Here is a 19094-nt window from a genome sequence, read left to right as displayed (position 1 = left end):
CAATAATTCTACATATTTTTAAACAATTCTAAATCCATTAAATTACCTTTCAAGAGACTCGTCCCTCATCTTATAATCGTCATTCACCGCGCTGCTCAAGCTGACCTCTGGTTCCTCTATAGATTCTTGGTCCTTGAAGTATCCACGCGAATAGCTCTCAGTTCTGGAAACGGGCTGAAGAGCACTGACGTTTTGTTCATAGCTACCTCTCGTTTGGTACGAGTCTGTCCTGGTGAGAGGCGGTTTGAAGGTGTCCTGCGTGATCGATGAGAAGGAATCTTTTCTTGGAGGTTGCGCGTATGAACCTCTTCTGCTGTACGATTCGTCGGGGAAGTGGTCGGAGGCGTAAGAATCTCCTCTGTTTAATTTTGGTTTCTGAGAATGCTGGGAAGAATGTTGACTGAGTTGACTTTGATGCGATAGCTGCGAATCTTTTCTCTGTGGTTCCTTCGGTATGATTTCTGGATATTCCTCGTCTTCGATAACTTCCTCCTGGCAGGATTCAGTTCTCGTTAATCGTTTTCCATTAGCTCCTGTGTGAACCATTGCCGTCACCGTCATACTAGTTGGAACGTGGTTGGCTGTTACATGATTAACCATCGTTGTCGCGGGCTGCACCGTACTTTGCGGAGATTCGATCAAAGTAGGGGCAACGGAGCTGGAGTCAGCAGCTGTTGAATAGTCGCTGCTGATTCCTTTCTTCTGTGGAATGCTACTAATTGAACTCACGGCAGTTTCGATAGACTCCTTTAATTCGTCGTCCTTAGACTCCAAGGAATCTGTATGTTGTTGTACGAGTGGGCTAGGTCCACGTTTCTCGAACTTCTTTCTTCTCTGTACACCAGTCGAAGATATATCCTGACTTTCCTGAGGGGGAACGTAATAGTCAGACTCGCTCGACTGATATCCGTTCGTTCTCGTCTGACCTCTAGGAGTAGTTACCGACAGCTCCGGAACTTCGCTCGTTCTTCTTTCCGTGCTAGTAACTGGACTCTCTTTGTAACGTTCCTTGAAGGATTCCTGATAAGAATCAGGATAAGATTCTTCGTATTGATTATAAGGCTCTTCATACTGATTCTGATAGTCATTTTTGTACGATCTACTGACGGTTTCCTCTTTGCTATACGGCGTTTGATAGTCAACGTAGTCCTTTTGTGGTCCTGTTGTGGTATAAGTATCGCCGTAATTACTTTGCGACGTAATGGGTACCTGAGTGTACGGATCCTGCTGGTTGTAGGTATCTTCACTGTAAGTATTTTGGCCATCCTCCTTATATATATCTTGAATGTATGTGTCTTGATCGTAGATTCGTTGACCGTACATTTCCTGATTGTACGTATCAGGATAAGCCCTTTGATAATCAGTCGACGTATTTATATTGTACTCGGAATCGTATTGCTCTTTTGGGTATTGATTGTATTTATTTGTCACGTTATTTTGGTCATATACGCTCGATGTAGAGACGCTGTAACCATCGTATTGCTCTTTATACGTATCTTCCCAGTAAGGTTTCTTCCTGTCCTGATATTGTACGTTATTCTGATCGTAACCCTTCACCTGATAATTATCATCTATTATCCTATCTCTGCTTGTTTTCCTGTATTGATCGTTTGGTTGGCTAGTGTATTGATCATTTGGCTGACTCACGTTCGGATATATCATATCTTCATACGTATTCCGATAAACCTGGTTATTCTGTTGCGGGTAAGGCTCTTGATACTCGTCCTTATACGAGTTTTGTAAATACTGTTGATCGTACCTATCCTGTGTCTGTGGCTCTTGACACGAACTAGTATACTGGTCATCGACCTGGGGCATGTAACTGGACCCGTATTGAGTTTTGTCAGGCGCGTGCATTTGGACGTAACCTCTTTCCTCGCTATATATACTGTCAATATAGGTATCCTGAGGTAAATTATCATGGCTGCGATAAGCGTAATTGTAGTCCTGGTTGTAGTCAGGCTTGTAGTAGCTCTCCTCGGAAGGAGTTCTAGTCTTTGGCAGTTGCCTGCTCGGTGTGGCAGGTAGAGAGACAAGCTTACGATTGATAACAACATTGCTTGGCTTTGTTGGTGTCGGAGGTAGTTTCTTTCCAGTGCCTTCTGTTCGAGACGGCGGTCGTTGTTGCGGTTGAAGCGGTTTTCGACGACGAGTGCTACGACCATTAAAAACAAACACAAAGGTTCGTATTAAAATACTTATTTTGGTAATATCGATATAATTGAAGAAAAAGAAGCTGACTGATACCTGTGATTGAGTTCCTCCGATTCGTAACTGCGTTGTCGGGTAACTATCGGTCTATAATCGGGTCGATGAATACCGATACTAGATGCAGGCCTCTGCGGAAGCGTTTTTCTATTCCGTTTGTTCTCATAATAGGTGCTAGTTCCTAAATACCATTTCCCTCCGCTATCCCATTGTCTATCTTCATCGTCTTGACCATACCTGGTGACACATTCAAAATTAAAATAAAAGAAAGATTTAACATATATATTATCTTCTATATTTAAATACTTCATCTATAAATAAAGCAAACTGATACCTTATTGTTTGCCCTAATTCAGTTTCTTTTACATTGCGTTGTACAAAAATACATCGAGATGGAAAGTCAAATAATAATACGTAATTACTATACTCACCTTTCATCTTGATAACCGTATCCCGTGGTGCTATCGTAATACTCATTGTACCTAATGTCTGTTTGGCATTCAGGATACGTAGCGCTCATTTTCCCCACTCTTCCATCGCTGCTATATCCGTCGGTATAATATGGATGATCATCGTACAAAGTCATCTGTCTTTCCAAAGACGGTCTTCTATGAGGACCTATTTACATGCAGAAATAAACCGAGTTAAGATCTTTTTTACTATTGTTAGAGAGACGCGCGCGCTATATATGTCAAAACATACATCGAAAGCACTAATGTATCCATTGTTGGCCGAAAACCAACAGAATATGCTGCTTTACGTCTTACCTCTCCGTCTCGAAGTACTCGTTGTGGTACTTGGATAGTACTCTGTGTCGCTATAGATCCTCGTTTCGTCGACTCTCGTGCCATGATAGTCGTAACCCTCGCTATGCCAACCATCTTGGCTGAAATCACGGGGCGGCGATGAGATAAAACCGTAATAATCAGATAGGAGAGATAAAAGCGGAGATGAAATGACCCGCGTTAAATGATGATGTTTGCTGAAAGCATGATACGCTTGGTTAAAAGGCGTTCCCAACAATTCCCTCGAATATTCGCAGCGTCGCTAACTGCGCCATGCAAAACTACCTGTGAACGCTCAGTGCATTCTATTTAACTTGTTAAACACCGAACTATAGTATCTCAATCTACGTAATTTCTCCTTTCGTTTCTTCCAATGCTATCCTGTAAATATCGAAATTCTACGTTCTTTTTAATACTGTCGTAGTTCGCGAGTTAATTTTTATCGCGTACAGATACAAACGACGATTTCTGACGAATATACGCGCGAAATATCTCGTTCGAAGCGTTGTATGCAGAATACCGCGACGCGAAATATTTCGTTCGTAAATGCAAAAAAGTTAATATGCGACCAACCGCTATATCGATCCTTTATGTAACAAGTTTAAACGATTTGCAATTTCATCGACGGGCTAAAATAAAAATTACAGAGTAAATGTCGGATATGAACAGCTACGAATGATCTACGGAGAATTGCGACCAACTAAGCGATTGCACAATCGTTTTATCATGTGACGAACTATGCGTGTTTGATTCGTGTGCTACGTTTCTGTAAAAGCTATTTCGATGGTGTTCCAAGGCACAGGGCTGAACTAACGGTGACACGCTAATGAAGGAGATGTTAGATGAAAATGTGTGATCTACGGTTCACAAATGCGAGTTATACGATGAAAATCGTAGACTTTCTCACGAGACAGAACTGGGGTACTCGTTTCGTACCTGTCCTCGTAATCCCACGTGTGCTTCCGTCGTCTAAATCAGGCAGAAGAAAATAATAAACGTTTTTTTTTTCCTCTTCGAATCACGCGATTCACGACCAGAGTCGTGCACATTGTTTCCAGTTAAGTTCTAAACATTCATCGGATACGACGAATGTACAGAAATCTATTTCGCTAAAGTTAAATGCTAAACTATTCTTTCACTGCACACAACCTTGTTATCTGTCATCTTTTAACATCCAGCTATAATTATTCAAGTAAACTTATGTTAATTCTTATTTCAATGCAGTAGCAACGAAATAGAAAGAAAAAGAAGTAGGAGAAAGAGAAAGAAGTAAGTTACTAGCAGTTGTATCACGAGTACTGGTCATTGCAAGTCATTTAAAAGAAGAAGTTTTACTGTAGGAACTGTTATTTCTGGTATAACGTGCGATACTTTTTATCGATTTCGTGTATATGTATATTGTGTTTTAAGGCTCGGTAAATGTCAAATACCTGTACTCCTTATAGTGTCTTGGTCTACTATTGTAGAAGAGTGGCTCGGAAGATTCTGAAGTGTGCTGAGACTGATACCTTTGCGGTGGACCTTCTTCGGGATATGGTTCGTCATATCGTGGACTGTGGCCCGATCCACCATAGCCTCCGTAATTACTCGGAGCTAGTCTTCCTCCGACTGTAGCTGGAATCTGATAGCATGAACAATCGATAAAATACGATTCCGTGAAGCACGCTTTCTACGAGATACTATAGACGAGATTTAATCTTTCAACGAAACTTAACTGTCACTTCCACTAGAAATATAATATATTTTAGAAATTTATCTTACATGCTGTATTTAACTGATTTAAAAGGAACAAACTACGGTGGCTTTTCGATGTCTCTGCGAAACAAATTTTATTCGAGCATTACAAATAAATTAACGTAATGTTTATGAACAACGATTAGAGATTGCTTCTATGAATAATTTCTTTATATAAATTGGATAACGATATTGTTAGAATTTTTGTTTCTTAGGCTTCTATATATTAAATTTACGATATTTCTATATTTTTATTTAACGAGTAGTTTATAAAGTGGCAATGCTTCAGTCTTTACTCTATTTGCATACTTTCTGCAGCGTTTGATGATTCAAGCATGTTTCTATAGATCCTTTAAATAAAATTTTGTAAAAATATTATTCATCAAGGAGTCGATAGCGATCTAATGTTATACCTTAAAAAGACAAAAGAAACCTCGATCGGCGATTAAAGAGCAACGTCTTTGTGATACCGAGTGATTACGAATGTTTATAATTGATAAACAGAGATATCGAAATATCGTTCTAACAATACCTGATGATCGTCCCGTTCGTAGCTATTTTCTCTGGAGGTCTCGAGGGATCTTTGAGGGGTAGCCAATTGGTTGGCAGCGGTACGAAACTGCGAAGCCGAGCTGTTTGCACCCTGTCCGCCGACTGGATAATTCAGATCTGACGTATAGTCCGAATCCTCTGAGTAGCCCGCTGAAAGACAATTCAAATGTAATGTTAGCACGGCACAGTGAAAATCTTTCGTTGCGCAATCGTGAGACTCGTGTTGTTCGAAAAGAAAATTTCAAATGCAGAGAGAAACAAGTTCGCTAACTGTCGTGCGATTTAACAACCACTTTTTCTTACAGGCTAATTGAAAACACGTTCGGAAGCGAAAAGATTGCTGTCTTAAATAAAATCAAATGTACAAATTGCGTGTAAATGTGTGTAACAATGCATAGATAAAGTTGCTGAAAAATATCCTAAGATCCTTCTAATCGTGAATTCTTCCGAGGAAGAAAATATCGGGAACGAACCACGATGAGTTTTCCTTCTGTTTGCTGTCCCCAGGGCAGAGAAGATATTAAACGACGATTACCGGAATATTGCACTGGAGAAAGAAAAAGATAATCGCGAACGATATTCGTTTGTCTTCTGCCTCGTAAAGCGTATAATCCGTCGTTTCGATCGCGTTAATTTTAAATGTGCTTCACCGGGAACGAAATTGGTCGATATTGGACGAATCCGAAAATTGAAACGGTGCAACAGCGGGAAACAGAAACGGTTAATGTCCATGCGATTTGATCGTTGTTATCGAGGTATTTGACGTGTCAGGAGAATCATCGGAATTCTCGTTCAGGGGGAAAAGGAGGTCCACAAACGAAGAGGACGAAACAATTGAAAATGAAGAAAAAGGAATGAAACAGGCGGATCGACGGAGATTCCACTACTTGCATGGAACAGAAAAAGAAAGAATTCATCGTTAAACAAAGTTTACCATGCCAAGGGTGTAGCGATCATTGATATAGCGACAAATGATTTTTGAACAGGGGCTGAATTTTTAGGGATAAGTTACCGACGATTCTCGATGGTCGATAACCAACAATGGGAGTGGCATTTCGTAGCGTACTTGCTGATTGAAAATATCCACGTGCATACTCCGTGGATAATGCAATTGCAATTGCATAAAGTACTCTTATGGTCGGTGGTCGCAAATAAAACAAGAAAGAAACGAACATCACGCTGGAATCGATTTTTATGCGAAAAGCTGGCAGCGTACAAAGCCGTTGCTACGCTAATCGGAAGTAGCGTTCGAGCGAATTTTCTCCGGAAGCCATAAACAAAAAAAAGCTTCTGCGAAAGAACTGTAAAAGATAAAAATCAACACGACGATACGACTATATTCGCTCAAAGCTGCGATTATATTTACAACTAAAATCAACGTAAAACGTATTTGTAAATGTGTGAAATTATAATACAATTTTATTTCAATCGAGTTAACATACGCGTTTTATCTGTACGAATTTCATCGTGAATCGACTATATACCGACGTCTTAACAACGATTTAACAAACCCGAAAAAACGACTACTTTTTCCACTGTCGATTTAAACGGAAATCTGTACCATACGTTGGACATGTACACGAATAAGAAGATAACGATAATTACACAGTTTATCCGAGTTTAAGTGCAATTTCACAGATCTTTAACGTTCTCTGTACATTCACTAAACAAATTTATCAATTAACTATATCCTACAACTCGAATAGCCCTACATCCACGGCACGGTGTCAGATATACAGAGAAATAAAGAATCGAACGAAATCGTACGATCGATAAATGCGAAATCATATACGTAAATATTCCATCGTCCGTTCGCCTGCGATCCGTAATTCATCCAAACGGAATGATAACGATGATTTGATCGCGGCCAACGCAAAACGCATCGATAGGGGAAACATTCTATAATTATAATCGATGTTCGTGATATTTAGCGCATTAAAAAGGAAAATGAAATTAGCGCAAGTGATGGCGCACGGGTGAATCGCGTCGAGTGTAGCAATTGATCGGGGACGTTCCTCTCGTGTTAGAGAGAATATTCGAATAAAACAGCAGCCACTTAAACAGTGACTTGGCAAGTACTTACAGTGGCCTATATTGTACAATATCTGTCGTCGTGCCTGTTCGGCTCGTGCTTCCTGGTCCATCATGTTGTTCAGCATTTCCAGCTTCCTCTGCAGATCGGCCGCCTCCGTGTTCTCGGGGTCTTTCGAAAAGATAGACATCGGTGGGGAAATGGTTAATCGCGGCTGTCTCGACTGTCTCTACTGTCTCTAATCTGCATCGATTACGTTTTATAGGTACTCGACAATCTGAGGAAAGACGAGGAGAGGCTGCCTCCTCGTATCGTCATCCCGTTATTATCTTACTATTCTCAGGGTGTGATATGTTATGTTCTCTAACGAGCTTTACAAAAGGCATGAAAAATCGGCTCTACTCGTTTCTTCGATAATACCGAACCGGGCGCTAATATGCCGTCGTCTTTGAAAGGAAACTCGTATTACGCGCTTACTTTGCGCATTACATGTTCCTATCCGACTGAGTATCTACACGTTGCTTGAAAGATAACCATGACCTAAGAAGATCCTCTGAATTACACTCGAATCGATCGTCGTCTAATGTTCTCGATTAATAAGTCGTAAACGCAACACGAAAAGTAGTCACGTCCGTAATTACCGTACCATGTCGTTGTTGCCATTGTAGCCTAATTTATCTTGAACCATAATTATATGCTACACAGGCATTCGAAGCCGTGTAAATTGACCTGCGGTCTTGCTCGCTTCAGCGGTTTATTAATATCGCATTTGAACGAAGTATGGCTGGCATCGTCCTTTAGAGATTCCATCATAAACGCGTGCACATCGGCTGGATCTACGTAACCAGCGCTAATTCCACAGCTTAAGAACGTTTTATTACGCAACCAGTTGAGTGACTCGCGTCGAAACCCTTTGGCTGACTAGCGTGCTTGAGAAAGCAAAATTACCAACTTAAACCCTAAATGAAAACTACGCGAGCGTACGCTAGAGATCAGAAGTTTCAGACCATCCCCTGCTTCCCTCTTCTTCGGTGAACTGGAAATGAATTGCTACGTGGAAGTTCGAACTATTTCACGATCGTGGACGCGATCTCAGGGGGTGAATTTAACCTGTTAACTGGAGAGGACGAGTAAACTCGTCACTCGAATTGTTCATCCCCTAAGTATAATATTTTTATTTAGCGATTCGTTCGCGCGACATTTTATTTTCGTTAAAAATCTATTATATCGTATTTGTATAAATACAAGATTGAAAATCGATTGGACTGAAATGAAACTTACTGAAATTACTGAATTAACCTCAGAAATTACTCTCTCGTTTTATGAAACAGTTTAATTGGAACTCCTCTTATTTTGTGCTTCTATTTAAATTCTGACTTTCTGCGCGTACTTATTTTCGTTTGAATGTTTCTACCTCAAATTGTTTGCATTGCAGTTTAATTTTACTAACACACACATCTGCATAAATTAACATACGAATCGATGGTGGAATCAACATTATACGTTTACTACGGATATTCATTTACTATACTGTAAAACGTAACAGCAAAATACATAACCCAACAATCAGACACGCATTCGTTGGTTTACCGAGCTATCGATAGAAATAATTTAGACGTAGTTGTTGTTCGATCATGGAACATACGATAATATTCTAAATGTTCAATAACGTAACTGCTAGCTGTCTGGTTAAATATGAATGACAAACAAATATTTTACCTTATTCTTTTCGTGTTCTTGTTGAATTATGAAATAGTATGACCCCTGGTTTCCATATCGTGAAAGTTCCAACATGACGATACAAGGAGAATTAAGAATTTCGATTTCGATTACCTTTCTAGCCGACTCAATTTATTTCCTTATCGTCGATAGTTAGACTCGATGTAACAAGAAAGTAACATGTGCAAGATATATTTAGTCTACCTAGTTTTACTTTGATGATTTGGCAGCAACTTATCGATTACGTACTATTTCTATCGACTACAGAGAATGTAACTTACGAGAAAAATAGGAACAAAGTAGCGAATAAGTTACAACGTACCTACTAGAAAATATATAACAAAAGTAGGAAAGAATCGAAAAACAAAGAAATTTCTATCTGAGCAGATTTTTACACTCCGCCAACTTATATACGTACGTTGTATAGTCGGTAATAAGGAAGTATACATAATTTTGTATAAAAATTTAAAAACGAGATTTAAATCGCGATATATGTATGTTAATGCGTTGAATGTTATGTTTATGGGCGTGTTAATGGATTACCATACATTTAGCAATAATCAGTTTAGTGAATTTAACTTGTTTCCTAGAAATACACGGTATGCGTATGTTGTATGATGAAATGTGTCCCAGTCACGCGAATATTACTTTTATTGTTGGCATTCGGGGTCGTATCTCATCAGACAAAATCGATAAAACACTCATTGAAGGAACTTAGCGTTCCGTAAACCTAGATGCGAGATAATGACGAAATCGTGAAAATCGTACTTTCTGTGTGTAAGCATAAAATTTCAAAAAGATCGAACATCCTGATTACACTGATTCATCCTAAACTCACTCTATCGAGTAAAATAGGACATCTTTTTTTAATCTCTTTGTAGATCGCATACGTGACTGTACGCTTAATAAAAAATATATAAAGTCATCAGATGAATAATGCTTGAACTTTCTCTTTTCTCTTTTACGTTCTACTCGTTTAATAATAAAATTGCCGATCTTTGATACGTTGCACGTAGTTGATTAAATATAAAGCAACGTGACAAAAATATATAATATATGCGTAATCTTGTTTCTGTTTCAACGACAAATTACCAGAAATTGCACGTTTTTAGTAACTAACAAAACAAAAAATTCGATATTGGCCATTTTCACTAATTTGACAATTCTACGATTAACAGTGTCTCTCTTTACTTTTCAACCGGTTTAAGATAGACAACAAAGAGATAAAAATCCTGTAGGAATGGAAGAACGAAATTGAAGAGCAGTGGCACAAAATCATCAGAAGATAAACAACATCTGATCTTTGTCTTTTCTTCTCAATATTTTACCTCCTTAACAATGCTCCTTCTTAACGTTCTATCCCTTTATTAGCCGGATGATGAAGAGATAAAAATCCTGTACAAACCGAAGAATACAATGCTGAACAAAGGTCTGAAACAATGTCAAGCCTAAGACACCAGCACCGAGATTACGTTCAATGTTAATACGTTCCAATTATCCAGGAAAATAATCGCGTCGGCTTATCCTTAAACACGATTAAGCAAACGAACTGTTAATGAACGTTAAGGACGAAAACTGCGGAAGCCCTTCGCAAACCGAAGAGACCGTCTAAGGAATCCTAATCCCTCGGTTCTCCGCAAAAATCTCTCGTAATAATATCAGAAATGTAATACGGCCGCACGAGCCCATTAAAGTCGGATTTGAAGCAAGCACAGACTAAGGTGAAAAAAAGGAAAAGACGAGGCTGCTGGCACTAAAAAGGATGAAGAGAAGAGGAGTTGAAGTGGAAAAGCAGACGAGAGAAAGAGAAGGAGAGGGGAAGAGAGAGAGAGAGAGAGAAAGAGAAAAAGGAAACGAACTCGATGCTCTCGAGCATAACCCTGACCTACATATTTTGCATTCCATCGTTTCCTTCCGACGCTCAAACATCAAGCAGACACGTACGAATTCGCGGTTTGTCTTCTCCAACGTATATCGTCTCTTCCGGTGGCGGACCACCACTCTCCCGCTCGTCTTTCGTTTATTTCTTCTCTTTCCTTTCGTCCCTTTCTCTCGTGCAGCTGTTCCTCTGTCATATCAGCGAGGAAGGCACCGTTCGTTGTTTCTAACTTTGGTCTGGATGCAATTAAAAAAAAGGTCAAGCCCTGACAGGAGAGCGTCTCGGCAGCGCGAGTAGTTCTTTTCTTTAAGACCTCCCGGTCCCTGTTGGCGAGGCTTTCGCCGCCTCCAACCCCTTCCAACCTCTTCCCACTGTTCTGTCAGCCACCCCTTTTCTTATCCCACCACGATGCCGCTTCGCGTCCCACCACCTCATCACCCCAAGTGCATCGAGGTCCTCCACCCTGGCACTGGGACGTCTCTTTAAAGTAAAGAAAAGAAAAAAAGGAAAGAAAGAAAACTCTACTGGCTGCACTTCAGCCATTCCGGTGCTCGAGCCGGGGATCAAAGTATTTTGCACTTTCCTGTCCGCCGTGGTCATGCTCCCGCGAGCACAGTTTCGAGGCTCGACGCGGCGCGGCGTGTCGTGTCGCTGTCGCGATCGATCGTTCGAAATAAATGCAATGGAAGAATGCCACGCACTGGTGGTAATAATCGGACGAACGATAACAGCTAGTCGACGATATATTGACAAACTTCGTAAGAAGAAAACAATGGAAACAGGAAGCGTCTTACCACAGACCGTCTTTGTCAGCCGAAACTGACTGACTCACAGAACCTCGAGTTTCTCTTTATGCCTTTCTTCAGATCGAGTCTCGTCGGCTCTACTTGTCATTGGCGGCGTGAATCTGAACGTGAAACGAATCATAAATTACAAAGTACAAAGGCAAACTGAAGGTGATGCGTAGGGTTTACGCATGTTTTTTGGATAATTCTGAAATGAAATATTCTTAGATGAAATTATTATCTTCTGACGCTAAACTGAGGTTAGAGGCTAGTAAATATAGCAAACACTTCTGGTGTTTGTTTTTTCCAAATTTACAATGGATATTGAACTGCAGACTCGTTTTATTAAAAGCAAAATCAATTTTGGAAATTAGAGGTAGAGCGAAATTTACATGAGATTATTCATTGTCACAGACATGGAGTAAATTTAAACGATCGTATCATATTTCAAGAACGTTGATACAAGCTAAGTATCAATAAAGTATAGTACGTAGCACTAATAAGTACGATTCAAATACCTAATTACGTTAATCTAAGAGCTAATATGTTTGCGGATCGTTTATTTTGAAAAAGTCTATCCTCATTAAAAAACCGATACTATTATTTTAAAAAATACCATGGTCGTTAATACTGTTTAAGAATTATTTCAACGATGAAGTATCTAATCAGAAAACAGAAACTGTCGTGCGGTCGTGATGAAGAATTCCGAAGTTTCTGTTTCATTCTGTTTAAAGAAATTACCTACAACGAAAGACAAGAGGAAGACCATTCTCATAAACACTGAGTATCATTTGCAAATCGTTAAATAGGGTCACTGATGTTTTGTTACTGTGACTCAAAGAGATCTTTTATGGTCACGAAAGGGTCATCCATTGCGAGATCGTCTATGATAGATCGTATCATACGAGCTGAACGTTATTTAGAAAACCTTAGGATAAACATTTTTGTATCTCACCTACGTTTACATTTAATCGTGATTCTTAACTTAAGAATAAAAAACAGAGATAGCGGATCTCGGTCAAGCTACAGTATTTTATCGCAAACGGTTAAAAAAGCAGAATAATACGATCCGCGAGAATGAACGCAAGACTTAAACTCTCGTCGCTACACGTAAACGCTATTTTCAATCTCGAGTATTAAGCGATCCATTTTAATAAAATTCAGCGTAAGACAAAATACGTGAGCAACTAACTGTAAGCGACTATGTTAACACCAGAACAGGTCTGAACTGCAGTCGCAGAAACTTGTTACGCAAACAACACTTTCGCTTGTACGTGCAAACAGCCTCGTATCCAGCCAGCACATTCAACCATTATCCCAGCTACTTTTCATCTAACCTTCGCACAAACGTACCACCCACCACCCCCCAATTCCAAACCATACTTGACTTTCGATTTTCAATGGAAAGCCACTCTAGTTAAACCGAAACTGGCTCGAGTCGAACCGTTTCTGGTTCACGATATCGAGCTTTCAATACCTAAGAACGGTACAAAAGACGCAACGTCGGAAAACGAGCTTGACCAGCGAGTCGAACTCGATGAATACTGCTTTTACCACGCGAGAATTGCCTACCAAGAAGCCACGGCGTAAGTTAATCGAGTTAATTGAGCTCTCCGGTGGTGAAACGTCTATTTGACTTTTAAAGCAGAACTGTTACCATTGGATCCTTCGGCTGCGGTATACGATATAATGTACAATGTTTCATTCTCCGGGTTCCAACGATGGATTAATGTGTTTCGAGCCCAGAAGAGAAAAGGCGACCCGCATACACCGCAAGTTCACGAGTCAGCCGAGCAGATATACCAGACAGAGGAAACTTTAAATCCCTGAAAAGTCGTTTTCGTTCTGCTAATCGCCAGCCGCCACCTTTACCTCCTCTTATCTCATACTGTCTGGTTTACTCGTTCGGTTGTCTGCACGAGCCAGCTAAAAACCGTGTGATTAGTCTATTTTCGCTTGGCCAGTTTTGCCAGCGATTTTCCACACGACAAGGAAAATTAGAACAGACCGAAAAAGGAGGAACCCAGGTCACGCGTACGAGATTGCTCGAACGGTCATGGAGATAGCTCCGACGAGCATGAGACAGCCTTTCGAATGGTTGGAAAAGAGTGCAGCATAGCGCGTGGAGCTAATTTCGGTGCAGCTGAGAATTCACCGCGCACGAACAATCGACAAAGTTTGCGCCAGGTCCCTGTTCTATCTGGTTTTCGAGTTACAACTGTTTTTCTGGCGTAACAATCGTCTGCGCGATTCGCCGGAAAAGTGGCGAAGATTATAATGACGGTTGACGCCACCAGCGAGATTTCATTATACGCTTTTACCTACTTTTTGAACTAACTAAAACGGTTTAGGCTCGCTTCGAAACTCGTAACGGGGATTAAACGCATCGACAACCTTGGAAGCTGTTTTCTTGATATTTTTGATAAAAAAAAGGGCAAAATTGCCCGTAATTAATTTATCATAAATCCTTAGGAATTCTTCCATATCCCCTTGAATTTAATTTTATTTTATTTATTATTTATTGGACTATACGACACTCTGTCAGGTAAGTTTCTGCAACTACATCGAAACATCTCGATAATCGAGCTCCGATTTTGAATCGACTTGACATTTTGAATCGAGCCCTACTACTATCGAACATAGATGCAATTTTGTATCATTTTGAAAGAGTATGCGTTCTCAAGGAACATATTCGTGCCTTAGAAAACTTGTAAAACCCGATGATCAAATGTCGCACAAGTCGAAGTATCTTACAGTTTTTAAGTAACGATTAACCAACGATAGAACCTGTAGAACACTAAAATTACGGAGGTGTGTAAGGTTTCTGCGTCGTATACCTGCATGGCCCACTTTATGCAAACTGCATGAATTTAAAAAACCCGCCCAGAACTTCCTCGTTGGCCTTCCACCCATCTGCCACTTAAAACTCTAAAGTCACGCTAGAGGGAGAGAAATTAGAATCTTTAGGGTGCTATTAGATAGTTTTAAACCGTCATGGCCTCTTGAGGTTCCGCAAAGTAAAGATCTTCCGCATCCTCTATTCTTCTAACACTTGCTACTTCCATTTTCCCTGTTTGGCATTTGATTACTCTTTCTCCTCCTATCTGCTCTGCCCATTTAATTATTCCTTCTGCTTTTTTTCTAATTATGACTCTCAAGAGACGTTTTAAAACTAGGAAAACTAGGACTTACATTTTTAATAAAAATTAACTGAACGCACAAGCTAACCAAGTTTGGTACGAACAGTTTTTCCAGCCTAAAATTACAATCTTGTTTTGAAAATATTTCCACATATTTGATTAAGAGAGCCATTCAAACGGATGTAACTGGTGAAATTGATGAATATAAAACAATTTCAATAAAAATATTTTTTACTGTAAAGCTTTTCGAAATATATCGTTTCTGTCATCTCAAATAATAATTTAATTCATGGATTTAAACCGATAGACTAACAAAACACTCGATCATATTCGTTTTTGTTGTGTCTTTCTTTCAAGCAACGTGTACGATTTCTCGAGCTTCTCAAGGATTGAAACGAAACGAGCGATATTTTCCTTCGACGGGATTATTTTCTACATCAAGATTCATACGTGATCGTAAAAATAGCCTTGCTTTTCGAAAGAATAACGCGGACCTAACAATAACGACATATTTTACGGCGGACTAAAATAACCGTTTGCCCCGATATTTCTGCTCTTTAATTATTACAAGATACCCTTCCTTATCGTAAGACGCCAACGGACGAGCAAAATACAACGTTCACGATGCTGGTTCATGCGTGAATAAAAAATTCTAGTCTAAAAGGTTTGCCATTCTAGTCGAATCCATTAGAATCATATACATATATTATATAGTTACATTATATTATATATGTATATGTATATAATATATCGAATAAAAGTAGAACGTGTCATCGATCAGTTGGCGAAAAACGCGTGTTCGACGTTTCCGTCTGACAAAATCGTACGTCGTGATGTCGATAAAAATAATCGCAATGTATAGTTCGTGTAGCAAACAAAGGAGCAAGAAAAAGAATCGAAGGTAAAGGAGACAAAACGTCTACGGGCAATTGGTAACTGATTACAGTGTCGCAGCCATAGCTCGATGTATCTGCAGGTACCCTCTTTCATATTTGTACATTTCAAAAGAAGACAAGTTTTGCATCAAATAGACGGTTTTTACTAACGCTGTAAGTATGACAGCTTCTCGAAGCGGAAAAGATCCCTTCTATTTCTCTACGATCTATTCGCGTATCACTTTAAATCTATCTTTAATTTCGTACTTGATTCAATTAATTTTCATTGATCTTTTCCTTTTTTTTTTTTTTTTTTTTTTGCTTTAATAATCCACATACCCCCCTCCCCCTCTTGTGCTATCGCCGCGCCACTGCGTGCACGTGCGATTATGGTGCTTCCAAAGTGAATTTGTGCTGAAACGAAAGTTATGCACGAAAGGGGGAAAAACTCTCGAGAGTTTTGTCCTCAGTCGATTCAACTTAATATCGACCAATTGAACAGAAGTTGCTCATTCATCGTTCATATCTCTCCGCGGAGCTAATTCGGACAGAACGATCGAAATATCATTTTTTGTTTCTTTAACTCTGTATAGACATAACCGATCGAACTATTGTGGGTCTACGAACACTTGGGAGAGTGTACAAACCAAAACTAATTTAATTAACATATTCTCCAAAATTAAAATAATCAAATATCGTCTCCTACGCGTTAAACAATCGTGAATTAAGGGATGCGTAAAAATGGAACAAATATATAGGAACTGACATCTTTTCTACTTCATCATTCATCGTATCACGAATACGAAATAACGGAATTACTAATTAAGGAACCGATTTCCGCGGCCGACGTGTCCAAGGAAAAGTCATTTCCTTTTCTTTTATCTCTCATCGCAACTTATTACTACATTTAACCTATAAAAATACTTCCTATAGGCTATCAAACGAAGTTCTCTTTCACTACGTGCTTCACTCAACAACACGGTGCTGTCTCTTAAAAGGCACGCAACGTTCGGTTACTACGTCGAACCGGTGTGTGCTCTAAAAATCAACTTTCCGAACGAATGGAGAATAAAGTAGAATCAAAAGCAACAAAATAGCCCGGGAGGCAGCCGGTGGACGACTCGTCACGATGGCCGTTCCTCCCGTTCTCTTCGCGAAGCAGAGAAAGTGGCGACAACGAGAAAACGTCGTCGCGTCGTCGCGATCTCGCTCGCGACGACATTCGACAGAAAAGACAGAAGACAGACAGACAGACAGACAGACAGACAAAGAGAAAAACAGTGAGGCAGAGAGAAACGTAAGAATAAAAACAGAGAGAAATAGAGGAAAAGAAAGAAAATGAGAGAGAAAGAGAGAGAGAGAGAGAGAGAAGGGAAGAGAGAGAGACAGAGAGACAGACAGAGAAAAAAGGACCTCAAAAGCAGAAACGTGAAAAATTCCAAATCCACGGTTCCCTTGATTTAATTCGCACAAGCATACGCCAATCTGACACGTACGTGTCACGTGAAAAACATAGCTTGTTTTGGAAAGAATGCTGTGCATGGTACGTGTTATATGTCTGCTTACGTATGTGTGTAGGTGTGCGTCGACATGAGTCCTTTTTTCTGAAAGCTGCGACGATTGCTCGGTTCGTATCACAGGTGTGTGTGTGCGCAGACTCGATAAACGATAAAGGATAATAGAAAATAATGGGAAGGAGTATCGGTTCGTCGATATCTTGCCACCGGTGATTTTCGCGGTTGAAAACTTCCTCCCGGCCTTATCACTCCGGTCCTATAGGTAACGCGACCATGCCGTTGATAGAATAATTAAAATCGTTTAATCAATCAACAAAGTACACCGGTAACGACTGAAACGAATTTCAATGGCGTGACTTATCCACCGAATTCTAACCAGCCTGTCCAACGAGCATGTATACACGCGGTATAACTCAAAGGTCTACCCCCTACAATTAAGTTAATGAAACACGATCGAAGGGTGGGCGAATATACAAAACCGTGAAACACCCCTGAGGCCGGAATTGGGGGGAGGGGAATACTAAAAAGGAAAGAAACGAAAAAGGGTAGTAAAAGAGAACGGAAGGAAAAATGTACGTCACGGGAAACGGGGAAAGTGTGTCATTTCGACATTTAAAATAATCTCGCAACTGATGAGAACTCGGCTCTCTCTTTCTCTTTCTCTCTCACTCTCTCGTCGATCAATCGAGCCAACGGGCGGAGGGGTTAACCGTATTTATGTAATATCTGAAAGTACGTTTAATAATTTTGTAAAAATATTAAACGGAGACGTTGCATCGAGAACGCTTAATGGAATTCCATAATTCAATCGGGGATTTCTCCCTCGAATATAATTTAAAGCCGGAAATTCCTTTTTCGATAAGTCAACTCTCGGTATCGACTCGTCCTGGAGTTAAGCTTCCTCCCATTTTCTTCCACCGACGCGTTAGAAAAGTCGCCGCCTTCCATTCCACGCCACCTTTATTTCCTTCTTTTCTAAACATCTCATTTACGTACAGCGGTTGGCGAAAATGTCTGCACATTTATGGAAACTTGCTGTATACATATTATACGAAACCGTTTGAAATTGCGTTAGCATCAGTTTGACCATGTTCATAGACGTATGTAGAAATTACACAATATCTATTACAGACATATACGTAATGAAAAAATTAGCATATAGCGTGTTTCTGTATAAAACGCATACAATATGGACATAAACTTTCCGATGGTTCAAACATTTTCGCGAACCAGTGTATATCGCGATCTTAGATTTTCGTCGAGTCCTTCGTTAGATTAGCTTTGGCTCTAATTAATCCGCGTACATTTCCTAACCGAATGCTTTTCGCTACCACTCGACGCAAACTTGCGGACTTTTACAAGTGTTTACTCTAAAAGTATACGACCGAAGTACCGTGGCTTCGTGCTTGTAGTTGAATCAAACGCAGCTACCTCTTAATCGTTACGGTTAAAGTTGAACGTAGTTTCCAAAATGCGTCTCGATTTACGCTAAAACGTCTCGGTCGATTTTCTTCCTCCCTTGGATGGGAGGGAACGCGTAACGCGGTTGATTATCGACGATGGATTTCTTCAGCATGCTCGTCGCTCGACAATATTAAAGCGGTTTTCGATATCCGGCGAACCGATCAATCGTCGCGGAGCGCTTGACGAGCGGCGCTCCGTCTCTGAAATGGAATATACGAGGGGAAGAAGAATAGAGAAAAAGAAAGAGTGGGTGTAAAATTAGAATCGTAGTAGAAAACTCAGGTGCAGTGGCTGACGAGCAAGAAGGGGGTTACGTATCGCTAATTACGTACAAACAGCGTGGATTCTTATTTCTCGTGGATCGTGTGCGCGTTTCATTAGTTTCGAAACCTTGCGCTGTAAGC

General features: G+C 40.1%; 1 protein-coding gene across 8 annotated transcripts in view; it reads right to left on the bottom strand.

The window, feature by feature from the left end:
* LOC126915400 (protein unc-13 homolog B-like) overlaps nt 1-19094 on the bottom strand; it is a 376274-nt gene that overhangs the window by 289288 nt on the left and 67892 nt on the right. For 4 of the 8 annotated variants that reach the window (XM_050720031.1, XM_050720032.1, XM_050720035.1 and 1 more), the window contains 8 exons: nt 7363-7482; nt 5260-5429; nt 4424-4614; nt 3930-3962; nt 2976-3094; nt 2640-2826; nt 2248-2445; nt 47-2155 (listed from right to left, as the gene is read on the bottom strand). In XM_050720031.1, coding sequence (XP_050575988.1) covers nt 47-2155; nt 2248-2445; nt 2640-2826; nt 2976-3094; nt 3930-3962; nt 4424-4614; nt 5260-5429; nt 7363-7482 — 3127 coding nt within the window. The remainder of the gene's footprint in view (nt 1-46; nt 2156-2247; nt 2446-2639; nt 2827-2975; nt 3095-3929; nt 3963-4423; nt 4615-5259; nt 5430-7362; nt 7483-19094) is intronic. The other 4 variants (XM_050720036.1, XM_050720037.1, XM_050720039.1 and 1 more) reach the window with 2 other exon arrangements.

This window comes from Bombus affinis, chromosome 4, assembly GCF_024516045.1.
Source record: "Bombus affinis isolate iyBomAffi1 chromosome 4, iyBomAffi1.2, whole genome shotgun sequence".
Lineage (NCBI taxonomy): Eukaryota > Metazoa > Arthropoda > Insecta > Hymenoptera > Apidae > Bombus > Bombus affinis.
The sequence above is the reverse complement of the archived record's forward strand: the minus strand, read 5'-3'. Positions and strand labels throughout refer to the sequence as shown.